Raw genomic sequence first — 24377 nt, 5'->3', positions numbered from 1 at the left:
TGGTGGGTGCGACTAGATTAAGTCCAGGTTTTAAACTTTTGTAGTAAATTTTGATGAAAGGTCTCTATGTTTGTAGGAGTTGAATTCAAAAAACACTTTAATTCTTGAAAGAAAAAAATTTCCTAAGTCCACCAAAGGTTGATTTGAAGCAAAAAATTATTTATTGTAGCAATAAGGTGTCCATATAGCTGAAGAAGAACTTTAGCTGTTGATTAAGTTTGACGGCCAGACCAGCCGCCGCTGCTTGTGTTCAGAGGAGTCCACTCGGACCCCTCAAATACTCTGAGATACACCTCTCCCGCTACTATGAAAGGGATAGTGGTGGTGAAGCACGCTGCACACGCAACGATTGTTTACAGTCCGCGGGAAGTTTGCAGGTGGTGCGCCACACATCAGCCTTGGCCAGAAGGAGGACTCTGACTCGCCATACACTGGTTGACCTCACTGGAGTGGAGCGGGCCCGTACCCCACCTCAGTGGCGGTATGGCGCCCCACGGCTGCAGGGGCACTGAAACATTAAGATCTCGGCGGCAGAATTTTGTTGGACCATAATGATTTTAGGGTACAGTCTTTGTGGTGAGGCTGAGGGGCCAGCGGCGTAGAAGTTTTTATTTCATTTTAATTAGCCACTGGTGTGGTTTAGCAGGAGACGGGAGCTTGGTAATGGCCTTACGGAGAGGACAGCAGAGTAACCTCAGGAAAGGTTTCACACAATTTATACAAGGCAGGTTCAACCAAATGTAAAACAATAAGGGGCAGAAGGCCTTAAAATGAAATTAAAAATATAACCTTCAGGATTCTTACAAAATTATAAGGACCAAGTTAGCACGGAAATTACACAGGTTTCACCTGAGACAGGTGAACCCTAAATATCCTCTCGGTGGCTGGATTGCTTAGTAACAACGTCACCGGGGTAAGGAAATCTAAAATGATACACGGCCCATGAAATCTGGGGGCAAGCTTGCCCGCGGGAACAAAATTCTTGACCATAACCTGGTCGCCTACCTTCAAATGGGTGGGTCTCCGTCCACGATCATATCTTTCCCTAACCTTTTCACGAGACACTTTAAGATTGGCCTTAGCCTTCTTCCAAAGATCTTTAATGTTATCAGGATCTATTGTCTCGGGTAGAATATCACTAAGAGACCAAAGGTTAGAGAGCGGCATGTTGGGAACAAACTTGAACATCAAAGAAGCTGGAGTAAATTTATGAGATTCATGAACCGCCGAATTCAAGGCAAAAGCTAACCAATGCAGGGACGTGTCCCACCTAGAATGATCGTCGTGATGATAGGCAATAAGAGCCGACCTCAGATTACGATTAACCCGTTCAGTTAGAGATGTTTGAGGATAATAAGCAGAAGTAGTCACATGAGAGATGGACAAATCAAAACAGAATTTACGAAAGAGATTGGATGTGAAAGCTTTAGCATTATCCGACACAATATATTGACATGGACCAAAAGAAGCAAAAATGGAATTTAAACAGGAAATAGTGGACTGAGCGGTAGCCAGCTTAGTCGGAAATAACCAAGAAAATCTAGTGAAGCCATCTACACACACAAGGATGAACTTGTTGGCATTCCCCTTTGACTGGGGGAAGGGTCCTACGTAGTCGATGTAAAGACGTTCCATGAGACGCGACGCTTGATGAGAAGACAAAAGCCTTGCTTAGTGGACATGGAGGGTTTACTAATCCAACAAGTTTTACAAGCTTTAACTAGTTCACGAATTTCACCGTCCATACTTTTCCAAATGAACATCTCCCGAATTCTTTTCTCTAGTTTTGAAGATACCTAAATGCCCCCCTAATGGAGTCTCATGATATTACTTGAAGATCATGGGCACAAGAACGACTGGAACCACCACCTTCATCTTATTATCATGCCTCGACGGGCAACATAAAACACCATTCCTCAGCACGTAAGGTACAACATGTTCCCCAGAAGAAAGGGTTTCCATGATAGGGGCCAGTGTCGGATCTTCACGTTGATATTTCTCAAGATCCCTAAATAACATGGGAGCATCAGTTAAAATGACATTAACCTCAGGTCGTATGGACTCGGGAGGTGAAGAACTATCGACCAGTTCATGGATCTCTACATCATTGGAAAACATGCGGCTTAGTCCGTATGCCACAATATTTTCAGTACCTCTTATATGCCTAATGTCAAATTGGAAGGCAGAAATTCGGATGGCCCACCGGGCTATACGACCAGTACGACGCGGCCTACCTAAGACCCAACTTAAGGCTTGGTTATCAGTCTCCAAGTTGAACTTGACATGTTCCAGATAAAGGCGGAACTTTTCTAGCGCAAACAAGACAGCCAAACCCTCAAGTTCATAGATGGAATACTTGGCTTCTTGAGCCGAAAGAGTCCTAGATGCGTAGGCGATGGGTCGCCTCCCTAGTTCGGTCTCTTGAAGGACCGCAGCCACTGCCGACGACGACGCGTCGGTTTGGACAATGAATTTCTTCGAGAAATCGGGCATGGCAAGAACAGGGGCATTACACAGAGCTAATTTAAGATCTTCAAAAGCGGCTTGTTGAGAAGGCCCCCACTCAAATTTGACGCCTTTCCTACGAAGAAGGTTCAAGGGCGCCGCTCTGTTAGCGAAGTTAGGAATAAATTTCCTGAAGAAATTCACCATGCCAATGAATCTGGCAATACCTTTGATGTCCTTGGGAGGCTTGAAATCACGGATGGCCTCTGTTCTAGAGTGATCGACTGCAACACCATCGGGCGACACAATATGCCCTAGGAATGACATGGAGGGCTTAGCGAAGGCAACCTTGGACAACTTCACAGTTAACCCAGCCTTACGAAGGCGATTGAGAACTTCTCGCAGACGATCTAGGTGTTCTTCGAAGGTCTCCGAAAATACGACATCATCAAGATAGTGGTACAAGTACTCAAACTTGATGTTGGAGAAGACCCTATCTAGCAGTCTAGTGAGTACAGCTGCTCCCGCGGGGAGCCCAAAAGGCACGCGGTTGTATTCATACAAGTTCCAATCTGTGGCAAAAGCTGTCAGGTGTTTGGATTCCTCTGCTAGCGGAATCTGGTTATAAGCCTGATTGAGGTCTAAGATGGTGAAGAACTTAGCTTTACGAAACCAAGAAAAACAAGAATGAATGTCGGGAAGGGGTACAGATTGTAACACCACCTTCCGATTGAGAGCCCTATAATCAATCACGGGCCTGAAGCCACCTTGCGGTTTCGGAACAAGGAAAATAGGCGATGAATACGCCGACTTAGAGGGCCGAATAATGCCATCCTTCAACATCTGATCAATGATCTCCTTCAGAGCCTTCATTTTAGGCGGAGATAGCCTATAAGGTGGAAATCTAACGGGGATGAAATCCGTAACCTCAATCTTGTATTCAATAAGGTCAGGAACACCAAGAGTATCCGAGAAAACCTCTGGAAACGACTGACACAGCTTACGAATACTATCAGCCTGCTCCTCAGGTAGATGTCTAAGATCTAACAACATCTCATCCTGGGTAGGTGAAATAGATGAACATGACACAGAACTAATTTTAGCAAAGAGATTTTGGAATTACTGTCAAATTTGAAAGTGCACGACTTGCTCTGAAGATCGAGCACTAGACCCGTATAGGACATGAAGTCTGCTCCCAATATAATGGGGCAAGACAAGTGCTTTGCCACCAATAGTTTAACCTTCCAAGTAAATTTAGAAATACGAATTTTGGCATTTAAGGAACCTAAAATTTCTAATGGAGAAGAATTAGCCGAAACGTATTGAACCGAAGACGAGCAATAGTCAGGAAGTTTACAAACAGATTTCAATTTCGAATACCATTCATGCGAAATAATGGAACACACACTATCAGAATCTAACAGAGCTGTTACAGGTTCATTATTTATTTCAATTTTGAGGAAGGGAACCGGTGCGGGTGAATCTGCCGCAATCCTAAGACATTCTCTGAAACATTCAAATGGTAATGTAAAATTGTTCTGACTTTTTCCTGTATTTTCGTCAGATTTAATTTGTGCTGAGCCTTGAAAGGATGAATGTACCGACTCAGCCAGAGCCACTACTCATTTTTGATTGTTGGTGGAAGTTGCACCCGAAGTTGAGCAGGAGGGAGTGCTGTTTGCATTAGGGCAGTTCTTGGCAATATGTGAAAACGCGCTGCATTTAAAGCAGCCTTGGGATGAACCTGCTCCATTATTTGTCCTACTAGATTTGATCAATGGACATTTATTGCGAAGATGGTCAGGCGACCCCGCAAGCATAACATTTACGGGTTGTGACGGTTCGGCGAGGAGTAGACCGAAAGGTACTTGATGATGGAGGAGGCTCCCTTGCGACACGTAATGTATCAGCATATCTAACCCCTTCGGCTGATATGGCCAATGCTTCAAGCTCGGAAAAGGTTTGCGGGCGCGCCGCAAAATACAAATATGACCTATAGGATGGTGATATTCCTTCCACAATAGCATGAACAATTTGATCTTCTGGAAAATGAAGAGCAAACACCCTGGTATAGAATTTGATATCCTGGATGAAGTCGGCCAGGCATTCGTCCAGACGCTGTACACGATAATAGTGCTTTTGAATAAGAGACGACCTAGCTCAAGCCGGAATGAAGTTTGCGAGAAGGTGGGCGTGAAAGTCTTCAATAGAATACTGTTCAGCAATTGCCCTAACTATTTTGTCTGAGAGGACACCTATGGCGTATGGATAAATAATTTGAAGAATTTGGGAAGCAGAGAGGGAAAATACTAGGGCATGATCTTGGAACTCGACCAAAAATCTCAAAAATGAAATTACCTCACTGGTAGAGTTAACCGAAAACTTGGAAATACCCCTAAGTAACATTGAAAATGGATGAGGCAAACTACTGAAGCCAGATGACATAGTTGGGAACTGCCTAGGGGGTGACGGAGGCTCGGAGGGAGCATTATTCAAAAAGAAGGGCAGAATTGAGGGCCGACGATCAGGCTCGGTTTCTAGAGGGGCAGGTGTCTTTTGAGTAACTGCAGATGTTCCATTTTCTTCCCCTTTGGAAGAAGTTTCCTCACTGACAGTGTTTACCGCTATGGGCGGGTCAGTCTTGGAAGCCGTTACCCCCGATAACAATTGACCAACAGTACTGGACAATTTAGAAATGTTTTCAATGAGGGCACTAGCCTCCTTTCCCTGAATGTCACTCAATTTGAGAGACAATAGATCATGAAGCCTATTATAAAAATGGAATAATCGAGCTTGCACACGTTTAAGTTGGTTAGGTGATGGATTCCCTTCTTCAAAAAAACAAACTACGGATGCTAGTTCAGTAACATTGTCATTGATCGTGGAGAGAGCGTCGTCAATCTCTTTCTCTCCCAAAGTTGCGGAGTTAATTGCCAAAGTGAGGGAATCTTTAAGTTTGTTGGCATCCACCGCAACCGTGCCTCCAGATTGAACGTTTCTAATAGATAATTCATAAATTAATTCCTCCTTATGAAAATAGAAGGGATGGAGGACATCGCGAGGGCCAGACATGATGACGAATGATTTACAAATTTAGAAAAAAAAAACAAAGAAAAACCAGCGACTGAGAAAATTGTTAGAGTTCAAAACAAAGTAAGTCTTAGCCGTCAAAAGGGGCTAAATTGAGACCCATTCAACCACGCTCTGCTACCACTTGTTACGGAGTTATCCGTGGTAGTTAGAGGTGAAAGAAGGTGCGGGCGGGAATAGGTCTCAACTACAGAATTAACGTTAATTTAAAACTTCAACAAAGGTTATATTTTCGTTTCCAAAATCAACAAATGACAACAAATAACAAAGGTGTAACAGGTACCAAGTAGCAGATCAACAATTTCAGAATTTACAGATTACAGTCTTTACAAGATTTGGGCTTCGAGCCCCAAGTTTAATTCCTGAGCTCTCAGCTCACAACCACCATAGCTGAAGGGCAAAAATCCCCTAAGTACGAGGAGCACTTGCTCCTAATTACAATGTTAAGAGGAAAAGAGCAGACCCGCTCTCAATTTTACAAGCCTATCAAAGGCTACAACAAACTTCATTCCTAACTGCCCTTAAGGCACACATACAGTGAAACAGGGGTATCTTGTACCCAACCTACAGGGCCTTCACATGAAGAAAACAAACTCTGGGTTAATTAAATGGCCCAAAAAACCAAATTGACTGGAGGCGTAGCTTGCACTCCTACATGAAACTTCTTAAAACCTAGGTGGCACTCGGCCAGTTATACAGGGGCTAATCCCATACTAGGGAGGTGACTCATAGAAGAATAATTTATTACACTAAGAAGAGAAGAAAATCGGGTATGAAAACGTAGTCACCTCAAAACAACATGAGTGGGGGCTCGAGAGGGTTAAGCATTCTCTATCCCAAATTACGGTTAATTTACATGAATATAGTAAGGTTTACATTAAAAAGGATTCGAACCTTCCCCCGCGGGTTAAAACTGCTGAGCTAGCAAGAAATAAAGATGTTAACAAGCCATTACCTTGTTGATGAACTGCTGCCCGAAGAAAGAGGCGCTTCCGCCCCCTGCTACATAATTGCACACTAAGCAAGTTGTCGATGAAGTGACCCGGAGACAAGAAAATCAGCAGTTTTTATACCCTCGTGGAAAATTCGAGACCTTTCAAGAATGAATAGACACCACTTCAACTTTATTGGTAGACTAGGGATTACACATGGAAACCTGAGGAAGAAAGCTATGATTGGAGGAAAATTTACAGAAGTTACTGATTGGTTAAATTCAAAACTGGCGGAAAGAGAAGGGTTATACTGCCAACCCAAAAAATGAATGAAAGAAATTTAACAAAGAACAAACTTATGAATACCAAATTTTTTCAAAAAACAGTTCCTTCACTTCGCACTAGGGTGCATAATTATAGTTCTTAGGCAGTGACATCTAGAAGAGGAGGTCCACACTTCTTGCTAGATAGTAAACAAAAACACGTCGGAATGGACACAGTTCAGAAAATTTCAAAATTACACCATTTACCGTTGTGACATCTTTTAAGAAATAGTAGAATTATTTCAGCCTTCAAGGTTCCAAACTTCTCTTGTAGAGGAGTTTAAATTGGCGCAATATTTGAACTAGCGGCGTGGAGGTGTACTGTCCGGTACAATATCCATGTACTTCTGTCTAATTTTCTTGTCCTGGAGATTTTCTACCCTTATTTGTTTGCAGACAGATTTCACTTTCTCTAACCTAGGCCTAGAGATACTTAGTTCACTACAGATCCGATAGTGGTCTGTATCATCGAGAAGTCCCCGGAAAACTCGTACATTCCTAACAGATTTCCTGAATTCGAAGTCTCTTAAGATATAGTCTATTATGGATCTGGTACCCCTAGCCTCCCACGTGTAGTGGTGAATAGCCTTATGCTTGAAGAATGTATTCGTAACTGCTAAACCCATACTAGCACAGAAGTCCAGCAAAGGCTTCCCATTTCCATTAGCTTCCATATCTTCCCCACATTTACCAATCACCCTTTCGTATCCTTCAGTTCTATTTCCAACTCTCACATTGAAATCGCTCATTAGCACTATTCTATCCTTGCTGTTGACCCTGCCCACGATGTCACTCAATGCTTCATAAAACTTGTCAACTTCATCCCCATCTGCACCCTCACATGGTGAATTCACTGAGACAGTTCTCGTCCTAATTCCTCCAATTACCAAATCTAGCCACATCATTCGCTCATTTACGTGCCTAACAGAAACTATGTTGCATGCAGTGGTATTCCTGATAAACAGCCCTACCCCATACTCTGCCCTTCCCTTTCTTACACCCATCAAGTACACTTTATAATCTCTTCCTCATTATCTCCCCTTACCCGAGTATCACTTACTCCTAGCACATCCAGATGCATCCTCTTTGCAGACTTAGCCAGTTCTACTTCTTCTTCCATAAGAACCATTAATATTGATAGCTCCCTATTGAATTCCATTTTGTTTACTAAGTTGTTTCCAAGGAGTTGCTCACCTTTCAAATCGGAGTGGGACTCTGTTACTCCCATAGGTCCGAGGCTTGCTTACAATGTTCTGAGCTCGGTAAATTAATGAAGCAGGATGCTACCCTACTTACACATAGTCCAAGTGAGGATTTCTCCTCTAACGGGTTATGGACCACCGGTGCATTGTGTAGTCCTAGCCGCCTGAGCACAAGGAGGGCCATGACTCAGAATATGTCTGAGTTGCCCACTCCCATTCCATAGTAACTGGTATCCCGACTCTCAGGACCACTTACTAGGCCACTCAGTCGTTGCCCATGGTTCACGAACTAGGACGTGACTACAATAACTCACAACATGGATCCTTCTAAACAAAAGAAAAAAAACACGGTGAGTTCAAAAGCTATTTCATAACTATTTTCATGGTGCATGGATGATTTTTCTCCACCAGACTTTCAAGTAACTGTGACAGACTCTGGGAGCCAAGTAGTGTTTCATGACAACCGCAAAATCATTGACTTTTCTAAAACCTTTGTGCCAGTGGAGTTGGTGCAGCTGGTTGAAAAAATCGGCATCACAAACAACCGGTGGAAAACATGAACTCCTACCACATTCCAGGTTTAGAAAGTACTAACTGATGTACCCGTGCTTCGCTACGGAATTCTAAATTTTATACAGAATTCTAGGTTAGGTAGTGTAAACGTTGTGAGCAAGATTGTATGAAGTTGCATAGCTCTTAACGTTGCCCTAGAAACATGACGGGGAAGTCACCAACGTCTTTTCTCATATGAAGACTGGGTTAGGGAATTTTCATTATAATGGTAGGCCAGCTTGCCTACCGCCAGTCACGATCAACTTGGAGAGTTTTCCTTATAATGGCAGACACTCACTCTCCGCCTGCCTTTATAGATTCTCAGATAGACTCTCTTAGTGGTTTTTCCGACTAAAATGAACATGGGTTATTACAATGACGTCAGTAGGAATGGCGCGATTAAAAGCAATGCTTTCATATGAAATACTCGATCAAATGAGAAACCACAAATTTTCTCACTTTTAACGAACAGTACTATGCTGCCGAACTAACAGTCCAAAGCTACAGAGCTGGAATGACCAAGACGCAGACATCCGTGGTCCGTGAACAATCTTAATCCTTTTTTCGGCGGGGGGTTCAAATAGTGGATAGTCCCAAGGCAAAAACTATGCCCGTTTACTTATCTGTTTCTTGGGAGTACCCGATGAGTCGGAAAATCTCAATTCACTACACTGGCGGGGGAAAAAACTATCTGACGTGGAGGCAATTTTTCCTCCAAGCCAGAGAAGAAACCTCATCTTCGCTGCTAATTTGGAATAAAATGAATGTAGATTTAATAAAAGTGAAGAGGAAGAAGCATTTCTTAAGAAACGGCTCTTTTCAGGGTTGAATTTTGAGTTATTTAGTGAATTGTGGTACTATAATTTGGAATAGGTCTAAATTGTAATTCTAGACCAGTTCATACTACTACTAACTGAGCCTCTGACTTAAGTGCGCACGCTGCTCATTCAAAACAGCGCGTCAGAGTAGGTATCGAATAGCTGGCATACTATGATGAACCAGTGTGTTACGTACCAGCAGTATCAGAAAATATATGAACCAGAGGAATGGCATGCTAAAGAAGAAAGTTATCTATCTCCTCAGCTACTTCCCGCCAATATTCAGTTAGGCTGTTATACTGTTATACGCAGCAGTAATCCCATCTATCGGAGTTGAATGTCAGCATAAGAGACAAAGAACATTACAACAAACAACAGTCAGTGTAATGTTATTTTTGATCAACACTACACGCTTTTGATATCGTAGGCCTTCACATTATTAATTGTCTTCCGGTTCTGAAATACCACTCTTATCATAGTCAGTACAGTAAAACTGAATAAAACATAAATAATCGGAAATTGTATTCTCTATAAGTTTTGTTATGTAGTACTTTTCCATAGGACCAAGAACATAGGTATTTAAAAATTAAATTTTAATTGCCTTCCCCTAAACTACCATTTCACCCAGGGTGAATAACATTGTTTATAGCTTAAACTGTAGTTTCTTATTCCCCGACTCTACATACCGATTTTCATTAAATTCTGTTCACCCATTTTGTCGGGGCTCGGGGTTGATATGGACTTAGCAACAAAAATCCAAATTCATGAATATCTGTGTTATCATAGCCGGTACGGTAAAAATGCATAAGACGTAAATGATCAGAAATTTAATTCTATATATAGTTAGTTATGTAGTATTTATCGATATGACCACTAATAATATAAATATTTGAGAACTGAATTTTAGGCCTTCCCCTAAACTACCATTTCACTCAGTGTGAATAAAATGATTTATAGCCTAGATTGTAGCGGCTCACCCCCCGACTTTACATACCAATTTTTATTAAATTCTCTTCAGCCGCTTTCTCGTGATGCGTGTACATACATACATACATACATACATACATACATACATACATACATACATACATACATACATACAGACATTACGAAAAAGTAAAAACTGCATTTTCTTGTTACTGTGGACATGATCGATACAGAAATACCATTCTTATAAAATTTTGAGCAATGTACAGACAAAACTCTTATTATTGTAACCATAAATGCCGTACTTGGGCTAGAAGAGCATAAGATTCAATGCAGGGCATGTATAGCACAGAAATGGAGTCCTACAGAGGGAGAGAGGTTTGTTGAAATAATGTCTCATTCAAAGAAAACTGAGTTTATTAACAAAAGTTCAAATTTCATGTCACCTCTGTACAGAAGAAATACTGGGAAGTGTCCTTTCCTTGTCCTATGGCTGGCGACGGTCCTTGAAGTCCGGCTGCCACTCTCATACTACCATGGGTCTCCTGTCTGCACCATGGAACCACAATTCCTCCCATGATGGAAATTCTAGACGTTCTGGAATTTCTAGAAGATTGAGACGGTCTAGAAGTTCTAGTAGAATGAGCATCGATATTGGTCACGTATAGGATGAACGTGAATACACGCGCTTACGCCCTGGACATGTTAATTTGGAAAGTGGCTTCTGCACAAATAAGAAAGTGATACAGTAATGATCTTAAACAAGGTTTATAACACGTAGAAATCGTGTACTCAAAGAATGAATCAATAACTAACACATGGTAGAATGTCACTGGAATCTACTCCTTGTGCTAACATTAATCATTTAATGCAGCTGGAATGTCAATAAAATTGAACATGCTATTCAGTCTTAACACTTGGAAGACAAGTGGAGTGAAATGTCAATAAAATCAAACTCACAAAATAAGTAGCCACTTAAAACTATATGATGATGTAATTTCACATCGTCGAATGTCAATAAAATCGACCTTGTAAGTTCGAAGAATGTGACACTTGGCGTAAGTTGAAGTTTTGTCACTTGATAAATCACTTGATGAATATTCCTAAATTTTTACACAGTCTTGAATACAATCACTTTGATCGGATGGAAACGAAAATATTTTACTTGTGAAATTATTCCTATTCACATGTGTTAATTGAAATTAAATTGAAACCGACTCTGTTCGTTAACAGTCCTTGGTTCGATCACCCGTAAGGTTGATAAACACAAGTTAAATATACCGGTTGTAGTCTATCACCTATGAAAATATTTCCAAGAGTTTGAGGATTATTTACACACAGGAAAATTGCAAGTCTGGTGACGTAGATACAGAGTTTAAGTTAATGTTATATTCAATCACCTGTCAATGTTCGACACTTGAGAAATTCTAAGTCTTATAACACTATTATGTCAATGAAACTCTCGAAATATTTCAATCACTTGACGAAATACAAGCACTGTTCAAGAATCTATCACTGATCAGAACGTCTCATTCACTTTGAAATATGAGCACTTGGAAAATAAACACAAGTGTTAAAACACTCATCTCAAATAATCAATCATATGTAAATATTAATGTCGGTGAAGCACAAGTTGTATTCAATCACTCAAAACTGAAGAAGTTCTACTTTCCAACACTGTAGAAATTAAACTGTCACTCGATGCTCCATCGCTACTGCCACGAGCCGACCGACCGGGTTCGACTGTGGTAATTGACACACTGATCTGCGTTGGGTATTAGCCCTCCTTATATACGCAAATTGTGAAGATAGCAGTAATTGTATTTCCTTGAATACCTTCTTTATCTTTCGCCAGATTTACACCAAACTTGGTGGAAATGGAGACGAAATATTTGGCAACACGATGATGATAATCTCATAATTTAATTCTTATCCTAAGGAAAGTTATTAGGCATAGAACATTTCAAATGTTCTCTGGCTGATGTAATCTTTCTGTCACAAGGGGAGGCAGACTGTGACATCATAAACTCCACGTCGCACATGAATTGCATGCTGTAGCTAGCTGTTGAGTTGGCGCTCAGCACGTAATTCAAGTTCGAAGTGCGGGGACTTTATCTTGGACCAGCGTTCCTGGTACAATATATGTACTCGTACGGCGTTACATGTGTTAATTGCCTACAGTTTTTAGGAAATCATTTTATTTTGGGCTCTTTACTGTGTATAAATGTGATGTACTCATGGGCACAAAGAGTGTAATTTTGTATTCTCTCAAAATGATGTTGAACATAAGGGTAGGATTTTCCATTGCATTTAGATTTATAAAGATCCAACATTTATAAACATTTTAAGCTAATCACCCCACTGATAAGTTAAAAATTGAGGCTTCTATTTTTTAATTTTTTTTTACATTGGAAGGAAAAACTCAGCACTGAGGTACCAGTCAACTGGTAACTCAGCACTTAAAAGGTTAACACCTCTTCATGAATAGAAAGAGCATATATGCTCTATAAAATTTACACTTTGGAATCTATTTTCAGAAATTTCCAGGCCTATCAAAGGCTCAACGTACATTTTACAAATTTTTAGATGCTCAACAGTCGAACATCTTTACACAGAAAGGAATGAAATAGAAATTCATGGGGGGTATTGAATACCCATTCTACCGAGCCTTTGTGTAAAACAATAGGTTAACGTTATTGGCTCACAAATCAAAATTGTGTAGAGGCGGACACTTGCTTCCCTTGAAATTTGAAATGAAAATCTTAAAACCCTATTTGGGCTTATGACCCTAAGTTACAGAGGCTAAGCCTATACTACTTAAGTGACTAGATGGAGAAAATTTTTAAGTTACAAAGATTACAAATAGAAAACGGTTACAAAATCACAATAACCTCAAAATCAAGTTGATAGGGATTACGAGAGGGTAGGTCACTCTCTATTCCCTGATTTTGGTTAAATTCCTTTGGCTTGTTTGAAATTTACATTAGAAGTTTTTACATTTACATTTTAGGAAATTAAAATTGCATTATTAAAGATTGGAAACCTTCTCCTCAAGCTAGCTATTAAAGACTATCACTTAATTAAACCAGGACTGCCATTACCTTGAGCTGATGGACTATTCAGCGATGGACGAGGCTCCCCGCCTCCTTTATAAACACACACTGGACTGGAGTGATGAATAAGACAACCTGGTCGAAAAATGTGCCAGCTTTTATAGTAAAGTTCCAGAAAGCCCTGGGCTAAGGCCCGACACACCCCGAAATCTAATTGGTTGATCAAATAAATACAAAACATTCCGTTGGCAGGAAGAGATAGAAGTGTTGTAAACTTTAACACACCAAAAACAAAGAATAACCAGTTCAGTGTAGTAAACCTTAAAATAACAAATTACTTTGCAATCTTAATAGTCCCTCTTCACACCAGAGGGCATAACACAAGTTTTTTGGTAGAGACATCTGTAGAGAAAAGTCCAGACTTCTTGTATTAGTTGTTGCAACTTTTAGATGGTAGATAGCGCTCTTCAAAGCGCTTCATTTAAATGAACAGGGCGGGTGTACATTCCAGTACAATAATAATAATAATAATAATAATAATAATAATAATAATAATAATAATAATAATAATAATAATAAAAATAATAATTCTATACTGTAGAGACATCTGGACAGAAAATATTAGAGTTTTTACTCATGGACAAGAGGCTGAGCATCACAACATTCTGAACCAGAACAGACATGCTAAAATGCACTTTGTACCCTCTGTTTTACTTTATCATGAACTTTAAGCAATATTTTAATGTATATTCCATAACTACCTGATGTACCCGTGCTTCGCTACGGGATTCTCAGAAAGAAAGACTTTGTGGTTTTCCTACCTGAAGTCGTCAGAGGGAATGTAGTGATTAAAAGCATTGTTATATAAAATACTCGATCAAATTAATAAACTGCACATTTTCTCACTTTTAATGAACAGTACTACGGCGCCGATCTAACAGTCCAAAGTTCCAGCGCTGCAATGACCAGACCGCAGACTGCCGTGAACACTTCTCCGCCATTATTCCATTAAATATGCACACTACTCATTCCAATCAGTGCCTCAGAGTAGGTATTGAATAGCTCGAATGCTATGATGAACCAGTTTGTTACGTATCAGTAGTATCGGAAATTTATCTAACTCCCCAGCTACTTCCCGCCAATTTTCAGGCAGGCTGTTATACTCGGTACAACCGGGTGAGTTGGCTGTGCAGTTAGGGGCGCATAGCTGTGAGCTTGGATCCGGGAGGTAGTGGGTTCGAACTTCACTGTTGACAGTCCTGAAGATGGTTTTCCGTGGTCTTCAATTTTCACACCAGGAAAATGCTGGGGCTGTCACGTAATTAATGTGGGGGCTACTTCCTTCCCACTCCTAGCCCTTTCGTATCCCATCGTCGCCATGAGTCCTATTTGTGTCGGCGCGACGTAGAGCAAAAAAAAAAAAAAACTCCGTATACAGCAGCAATCCCATCTTTCAGAAATGAATGGTAGCAGAGACACAAAGCAAATCACAACAAACAATGGTCAATGTAATGTTATTGTTGATCAATGTTCTGAGCTTTCTGTATTGTAGGCCTTCACATTCAGTTTTCTTTCGACTCTGTATTATAAGGCCGTCTCTTAAAATTAATTATAGTGTAGACTGTAGTTCCTTATTCCCCGACTTTACATACCGATTTTCATTTAATTCTGTTTACCCATTTTCTCGTGACGGCGCTGATATAATCTTAGCAACAAAAATCCATATTAATGAATATCTCCGTTATCATAGCCGGTACGGTCAAAATATATGACATAAATGATCGGAAATGTAATACTATGTACTGTAACTTTATTTATATAGTAATTGTCAAAAGACCACTAATAACACAAATATTCGAGAATTAAATATTGGGCCTTCCCCTAAACTACCATTTTGCTCAGCGTGAATAAAGTTATTTATGGCCTAGATTGTAGCGACTTATTCCCCAACTTTGCAAACCGATTTTATTTACGATGGGACAACTAATAACACACATTTGAGAATTAAATTTTAGGCCTTCCCCTAAACTACACTTCTCTCAGCGTGAATAAGATTATTTATGGCGTAGATTGTAGCGACTTATTTGCCGACTTTGCATACCTATTTTAATTAAGATAGGACCTCTAATAACATAAATATTTGTGATTAAAATTGTTGGCCTTCCCCTAAACTACCATTTCTCTCAGAGTGAAAAAGATTATTTATGGCCTAGATTGTAGTGACTTATTCTTAGACTTTACATACCGATTTTCATTAAATTCTCTTCAGCCGTTTTCTCGTGATGCGTGTACATACATACAGACAGAAATTACAGAAAATTAAAAAATGCATTTCCTTGTTACTATGGACATGACTGACACAGAAATACCATCCTTTTTAAGTTTTGAGCAATGTACGGACAAAACTCTTCTTTTTATATATATAGATTTTAATCTTGTTGTTGTTTGAGTCCACAGACTGGTTTGATGCAGCTTTCCAGCACCCTATCCTGTGCTAACCTTTTCATTTCTACATAACTACTGCATCCTACATCTGCTCTAATCTGCTTGTCATATTCATACCTTGGTCTACCCGTACCGTTCTTACCACCTATACTTCCTTCAAAAACCAACTGAACAAGTCCTGGGTGTCTTCAGATGTGTCCTATCATTCTATCTCTTCTTTTCGTCAAATGGAGCCAAATCTATCTCCTCTCACCAATTCGATTAAGTACCTCTTCATTCATGATTCGATCTATCCATCTCACCTTCAGCATTCTTCTGTAACACCACATTTCAAAAGCTTCTATTCTCTTCCGTTCTGAGCTAGTTATCGTCCATGTTTCACTTCCATACAATGCCACGCTCCATACAAAAGTCTTCAAAAACATCTTTCTAATTCCTATATCAATGTTTGAAGTGAGGAAATTTCTTTTCTTAAGAAAACTCTACTTTGCTTGTGCTAGCCTGCATTTTATGTCCTCCTTACTTCTGTCATCATTAGTTATTTTACTACCAAAGTAAGAATTTTCATCTACTTCCGTTAAGACTGCATTTGCTAATCTAATATTTCCTGCATCACCTGACTTCGTATGACTGCACTCCATTAATTTGTTTTGGACTTACTTATTTTCATCTTGTACTCCTCACCCAAGACTCCGTCCATACCATTCAGAAACTTCTCCACATCTTCTGCAGTCTCAGACAAATTAACAATATCATCGGCATATCTCAGGGTTTTTATTTCCTCCCCTCGAATTGTGACTCTCATTCCAAATTCCTCTTTGATTTCCTTTACTGCCTGTTCTATGTAAACATTGAAAAGGAGGGGGGACAAGGTGCAGCCCTTGCCTCACTCTTTTCTGGATTGCTGCTTCTTTTTCAAAGCCCTCGATTCTTATCACTGTAGACTGATTTTTATACAGATTGTAGATAATTCTTCGTTCTCGGTATCTGATCCCAATCACCTTCAGAATCTTAAATAGCTTGGTCCAATCAACATTATCGAATGCCTTTTCTAGATCTACGAATGCCATGTACGTGGGCTTGTCCTTCTTGATTCGATCCTCTAAGATCAGACGTAAAGTCAGAATTGCTTCACGTGTTCCTACATTTCTTCTGAAGCCAAATTTATCTTCTCCCAACTCATTTTCAACTTGTTTTTCCATTCTTCTCTAAATAATACGTGTTAAAATTTTGCAGGCATGAGATACTAAACTAATGGTGCGATAGTTTTCACACCTGTCAACACCGGCTTTCTTGGGAATAGGTATAACAACATTCTGCCGAAAATCAGATGGGACTTCTCCTGTCTCATACATCTTACACACTAAATGGAATAGCCTTGCCATACTGGTTTCTCCTAAGGCAGTCAGTAATTCAGAGGGAATGTCATCAATTCCAGGTGCCTTGTTGCTATTTAGGTCGCTCACAGCTCTGTCTACTCTGACCTCTAAATTGGGTCTACCATTTCATCAGCATCAACACCCTCTTCTTGTTCCAGAACAAAATTATCTACATCTTCACCTTGATACAACTGTTAGATATGTTCCTGCCATCTTTCTGCTTTGTCTTCTTTCCTTAGAAGTGGCTTTCCATCTGAGGTCTTAATATTCATACACCTAGATTTCCTTTCTCCAAAGATTTCCTTGATTTTCCTGTATGCAGCATCTACCTTTCCTAGAACCATACAACAATCAATCAATCAATCAGTCAATACTGATCTGCATTTAGGGCAGTCGCCCAGGTGGCAGATTCCCTATCTGTTGCTTTCCTAGCCTTTTCCGAAATGATTTCAAAGAAATTGGAAATTTATTGAACATCTCCCTTGGTAAGTTATTCCAATCCCTAACTCCCCTTCCTATAAATGAATATTTGCCCCAGTTTGTCCTCTTGAATTCCAACTTTATCTTCATATTGTGATCTTTCCTACTTTTATAGACGCCATTCAAACCTATTCGTCTACTAATGTCATTCCACGCCATCTCTCCGCTGACAGCTTGGAACATACAACTTAGTCGAGCAGCTCTTCTTCTTTCTCTCAGTTCTTCCCAACCCAAACATTGCAACATTTTTGTAACGCTACTCTTTTGTCGGAAATCACCCAGAACAAATCGAGCTGCTTTTCTTTGGATTTTTTCCAGTTCTTGAATCAGATAATCCTGGTGAGGGTCCCATACACTGGAACCATACTCTAGTTGGGGTCTTACCAGAGACTTATATGCACTCTCCTTTACATCCTTACTACAACCCCTAAACACCCTCATAACCATGTGCAGAGATCGGTACCCTTTATTTATCCCATTTATGTGATTACCCCAGTGAAGATCTTTCCTTATATTAACACCTAGATACTTACAATGATCCCCAAAAGGAACTTTCACCCCATCAACGCAGTAATTAAAACTGAGAGGACTTTTCCTATTTGTGAAACTCACAATCTGACTTTTAGCCCCGTTTATCAACATACCATTGCCTGCTGTCCATCTCACAATATTTTCGAGGTCACGTTGCAGTTGCTCACAATCTTGTAACTTATTTATCACTCTATAGAGAATAACATCATCCGCAAAAAGCCTTACCTCCGATTCCACTCCTTTACTCATATCATTTATATATATAAGAAAACATAAAGGTCCGATAACACTGCCCTGAGGAACTCCCCTCTCAGCTATTACAGGGTCAGACAAAGCTTCACCTACTCTAACTCTCTGAGATCTATTTTCTAGAAATATAGCAACCCATTCAGTCACTCTTTTGTCTAGTCCAATTGCACTCATTTTTGCCAGTAGTCTCCCATGATCCACCCTATCAAATGCTTTAGACATGTCAATCGCAATACAGTCCATTTGACCTCCAGAATCCAAGATATCTGCTATATCTTTCTGGAATCCTACAAGTTGAGCTTCAGTGGAATAACCTTTCCTAAAACCGAATTGCCTTCTATCGAACCAGTTATTAATTTCACAAACATGTCTAATATAATCAGAAAGAATGCCTTCCCAAAGCTTACATACAATGCATGTCAAACTTACTGGCCTGTAATTTTCAGCTTTATGTCTATCACCCTTTCCTTTATACACAGGGGCTACTATAGCAACTCTCCATTCATCTGGTATAGCTCCTTCGGCCAAACAATCAAATAAGTACTTCAGATATGGTACTATATCCCAACCCATTGTCTTTAGTATATCCCCATAAATCTGATCAATTCCAGCCGCTTTTCTAGTTTTCAACATTTGTATCTTATTGTAAATGTCATTGTTATCATACGTAAATTTTATTACTTCTTTGGCCTTAGTCTCTTCCTCTATCTCGACATTATCCTTGTAACCAACAATCTTTACATACTGCTGACTGAATACTTCTGCCTTTTGAAGATCCTCACATACACACTCCCCTTGTTCATTAATTATTCCTGGAATGTCCTTCTTGGAACCTGTTTCTGCCTTAAAATACCTATACATACCCTTCCATTTTTCACTGAAATTTGTATGACTGCCAATTATGCTTGCCATCATGTTATCCTTAGCTGCCTTCTTTGCTAGATTCAATTTTCTAGTAAGTTCCTTCAGTTTCTCCTTACTTCTACAGCCATTTCTAACTCTATTTCTTTCCAGTCTGCACCTCCTTCTTAGTCTCTTTATTTCTCTATTATAATAAGGTGGGTCTTTACCATTCCTTACCACCCTTAAAGGTACAAACCTGTTTTCGCATTCCTCAACAATTTCTTTAAACCCATCCCAGAGTCTGTTTACATTTTTATTTACCGTTTTCCACCGATCATAGTTACTTTTTAGAAACTGCCTCATACCTGCTTTATTAGCCATATGGTACTGCCTAACAGTCCTACTTTTGAGACCTTCCTTTCTATCACATTTATTTTTAACTACCACAAAAACAGCTTCATGATCACTAATACCATCTATTACTTCAGTTTCCCTATAGAGCTCATCTGGTTTTATCAGCACCACATCCAAAATATTTTTCCCTCTGGTTGGTTCCATCACTTTCTGAATCAGCTGTCCTTCCCATATTAAGGACATATTTTCCTGTCGTTCGCATTTCCTTCCCAATTGACATCTGGCAAATTCAGATCTCCCGCTACAATCACATTTCTTTCCATGTCGTTTCCCACATAGCTGACTATCCTATCAAATAATTCCGAATCCGCATCAGTGCTACCCTTTCCCGATCTGTACACTCCAAATATATCAAGTTGCCTATTATCTTTAGAAATGAGCCTTACACCTAGAATTTCATGTGTCTCATCTTTAACTTTTTCGTAGCTTACAAATTCTTCTTTCACCAGAATGAAAACTCCCCCTCCCACCTTTCCTATCCTATCTCTACGATACACACTCCAGTGCCGTGAGAAAATTTCTGCATCCATTATATCATTTCTCAGCCATGATTCAACTCCTATTACAATATCTGGTAAATATATATCTATTAAATTACTTAATTCTATTCCTTTCTTTACAATACTTCTACAGTTCAACACTAACAATTTTATGTCATCCCTACTTGATTTCCAGTTCCCTGTTCCCTTATCACCGCTCCCTAGGCCATCCCGTTTCCCTGAATGTACCTCCCTATTACCCTTCCAAACAAATTTCCTAACAACCTTCAACATCCTTGCACTTCTCCTTCAGCCCGTCTTCCTTAGCTACCTTGCACTTTCTATCCACTTCATTCTTTAATCGCCTGTGTTCTTTTCTGCCCTCTTCATTTCTAGCATTCTTGTATTTTCATCATTCATCAATCAGGTCTAGTATCTCCTGAGTTATCCACTGATTCTTAGTTGATCTTTTCTTCCTTCCTAACATTTCTTCAGCAGCCCTGCTGACTTTTTTTTTCTTGACTATCCACTCTTCCTCTATTGTGTTTCCTTCAGCCTTTTCATTTAGCCCTTGTGCAACATGTTCCTTGAAACAATCCCTCACGCTCTTTTCTTTTGACTTGTCTAGATCCCATCTTTTTGCATTTTTTCCTTTTTTCAATTTCTTCAGCTTCAGATGGCATTTCATGACCAACAAGTTGTGGTCGGAGTCCACGTCTGCTCCTGGGAAAATTTTGCAATCCAACACCTGGTTTCTGAATCTCTGCCTAATCATAATGAAGTCTATTTGATACCTTCCAGTGTCTCCAGGTCTCATGCACGTATAAAGCCGTCGTTTGTGGTGTTTGAACCAAGTATTGGCAAGGACTAAATTATGATCACTGCAGAATTCAACCAGCCAACTTCCTCTTTCGTTCCTTTTTTCCCAATCCGAATTCTCCTACTGTATTACCTTCTCTTCCTTGGCCTACCACTGCATTCCAGTCTTCCATCACAATTAGATTCTAGTCACCTTTTACATATTGTATTAAATCTTCTCTCTCTTCATATATTTTTTCGATTTCCTCATCATCCGCTGAGCTAGTAGGCATATAGACCTGCACTATTATGGTGGGCATTGGTTTGGTGTCTATCTTGACGACAATAATTCTTTCACTATGCTGGTCGTAGTAGCTTACCCGCTGTCTTATTTTCTTATTCATTATTAAACCAACTCCTGCATTTCCTCTGTTTGATTTTGTGTTGATAATTCGGTAGTTGCCTGACCAAAAATCCTGTTCTCCCTGCCAACGTACTTCATTTATACCAACTACATCTAACTTTAGTCTATCCATCTCCCTTTCCAGATTCCCTAATCTACCACTACGATTCAAACTTCTAACATTCCACGCTCCGACTCGCAGAATGTAAGTATCCATCTTCCTGATGATCGTCCCCTCTCATGTAGTCCCCACCCGGAGATCCGAATGGGGGACTACTTTACCTCCAGAATATTTTATCCGGGAGGAAGCCATCATCAGTACATCGTTCATACAGGGTGACCTGCATGTCCTTGGGAGTTAGTTATGGCTGTAGTTTCTCGTTGCTTTCAGCCGTGTAGCAGTATCAACACAGCTAAGCCATGTTGAGTATTATTACAAGGCCATATCAGTCAGTCATCTAACTGCCGCCCTTGCAACTTCCGAAATGCTGCTACCCCCCTTTCGATTTTAATCTTAATGTTGCTTTAATTCAAGGTGTTTTGCTGAAAACGATTCGAAGCAAGTTGAAGCATATCTAATTAACACTCATCTTATGATACTAATGTATTGACTTCAGAGGATAATAAGTACTGTTTTGGTATTAATGTAAAAGTTCAAGTACCTTGGACAAACACCAGTCAAATCGAAGGTTAAAGTGTACAAAACCACTATCCAGCCTGCCCGTATGGCTGTGTAAGTAAGTAGTGTCACTGCTTTGTTTTTAATATTTATCACACAGACACAACACGCGTTAAGTTACAGCTGTCAGTAAAGCAGAGCACTCTATCGCTAAGTGATTTGGCTGTAGCTGCTTAACTAAGGGGATCTTGTACAAGATACGCACTTCATGTTCGATTTCTACAACTAAGACCACACTGTCTTAATGGAATTTTAAAGGAGTCCCCTTCCCCGTACAACTACGTATTTGTACACTTCATGGATCTTTCGCACTTCAATTTTATAAGTTTGCTCAAACCAAAGCAGTGACATTACTTAAAAGTGCAGTCCTGTACAACTGCAGATACGAGAAGACAAATGCTTTTGTGTTTGAATTATATATTTTTCAATAAGTATTTAAAAGACTTAATAAGTCGTGTGATAATAATGCTTATTGTTTACACTTGTTCAAGTGGTCATTTTTTACAAACCTTTTAGATGAAGTCATCTTCAATGTCTCCCGTTTTATAGACATTTCGAAAAAAATACTGTTCTCAGGTATTTTTAAGAACTCTACTCTAGTAGCCTAGTACTTTTTAGTTATCTTTTTCAAACAGCTGAAGATGCCTGATAAGAGGACAAAACATGTCCTGTTTTATTCATTTTAATATATATGTGTAATTTTTCTAATTGTATGCTCTAATTGATAAGGTGGACTTATTTAAAAAGGAAAATTAATTTCCTCCCATTGAAGTTAAATACCGCTTAGTCAGGCAGCTCGTCTCTTTATTCCCAAGTCTTCCCAGCCCAAACTTTGCAACATTTTCATATTACTATTTTGTCAGAAATAACCCAGAACAAATCAAGCTACTTTTCTTTGGGTTTTTCCAGTTCTCAAATCAAGTAATTGTGGTGAGGGTCCCATACACTGGGTCCATACTCTAGTTGGCATCTTACCAGAGACTTGTTTGCCCTCTCCTTTACATCCTTTTCTTTACTCATATCATTTATCTATCTATCTATCTATCTATATATCTATCTATCTATCTATCTATCTATCCAATAATACTGCCTTGAGAAATTCCCCTCTTAATGATTACAGGATCAGATAAGGCTTCATCTACTGTAATTCTCTGAGATATATTTTCAAAAAATGTAGCCACCCATTCATTTACTCTTTTATCTAGTCCAGTTGCACTCATTTTTGCCAGTAGTCTCCCATGATCTACCCTATCAAATGCCTTAGATAGGTCAGTTGTGCTGCAGTCCATTTGACCTCCTGAATCAAAGATAATTGCTATATCTTGCTGGAATCCTACAAGTTAAGCATAAGCAAAATAACGTTTTGTAAATCTGAACTGCCGTCTATCAAAGCAGTTATTAATTTCACAAACATGTCTAATATAATCAGAAAGAATGCTTTCTCAAAGCTTACATGCAACACATGAGAACTGACTGGCCTGTAATTTTCAGCTTTATGTCTATCACCCTTTCCTTTGTACACAGGGGCTAGTATAGCAACTCTCCATTCATTTGGTATAACTCCTTCAAGCAAACAGTAATCATATAAGTACTCCTGATATGGCCTATATCCCAACCCATCGTCTTTGGTATATCCCCAGTGCATGTGAATGCTGTTTATTAATGAAGGGTGAGTGTTGTAAATTCTTCATATAATTCTAGGAGTTAAGGAAACAAGTGGATAGCAACAGCTTACCAGAGAAGGCTCGTGCATATGAAATAGTCACAACAATAGGTTACTGAATATTTAAGACTAAAATGCTGTTAGTTCATTCTTTGTTGATCACCTTGCTCATCACCTGTTTCTATAACATATAGTTTTGTCTTATCATTATATATACATTCTATTAATTTTGTCATAACAGGCATACCACATGTGCGGAGCGGATGATGTGCGACTTTTCTGCAATGGCTACTATGCTGAAGTATTGGTTATGGATCCCTTCAGCTTGGAGATACTCTTCATGTTGTCATCACGTGTTAATCCTGACTGGATTAGTGCTTTACATATCCTGAGGCCTGCCAAGAGGAAAGGTGCGTATAGTATTGCTATTGGTTTTTGTTGCATTTACCTTATGTCAACCCCCACCTATGTATTACAATCATATAAATGTATGGCTCAGAGACCTGGATGGCAAATACAAGTGATATTAAATACTTGGAGGCTTTTGAAGTGTGATTTTTGTGCAAGATGCTTAAAGATGCGCAGAGTTAGGCAAAAGAACACAATGTCTTTTCTGGTGGGGTCACACTTTACACCATTCTCCATTAATGACAACCGTCGTCATCGTCGTCA

At 39.6% G+C, this 24377-nt stretch overlaps 1 protein-coding gene across 3 annotated transcripts in view; it reads left to right on the top strand.

Annotated features, from left to right (window-relative positions):
• Positions 1–24377, top strand: part of Rbcn-3B (WD repeat-containing protein Rbcn-3B) — a 438089-nt gene that overhangs the window by 51634 nt on the left and 362078 nt on the right. For all 3 annotated transcript variants that reach the window (XM_067147119.2, XM_067147118.2, XM_067147117.2), the window contains exon 5: positions 23947–24115. In XM_067147119.2, the coding sequence (XP_067003220.2) occupies positions 23947–24115 (169 nt within the window). The remainder of the gene's footprint in view (positions 1–23946; positions 24116–24377) is intronic.

The sequence above is a fragment of the Anabrus simplex genome, chromosome 5, assembly GCF_040414725.1.
Source record: "Anabrus simplex isolate iqAnaSimp1 chromosome 5, ASM4041472v1, whole genome shotgun sequence".
Lineage (NCBI taxonomy): Eukaryota > Metazoa > Arthropoda > Insecta > Orthoptera > Tettigoniidae > Anabrus > Anabrus simplex.
Note: the sequence above shows the minus strand (reverse complement) of the source record. Positions and strands in the feature narration are given on the sequence as shown.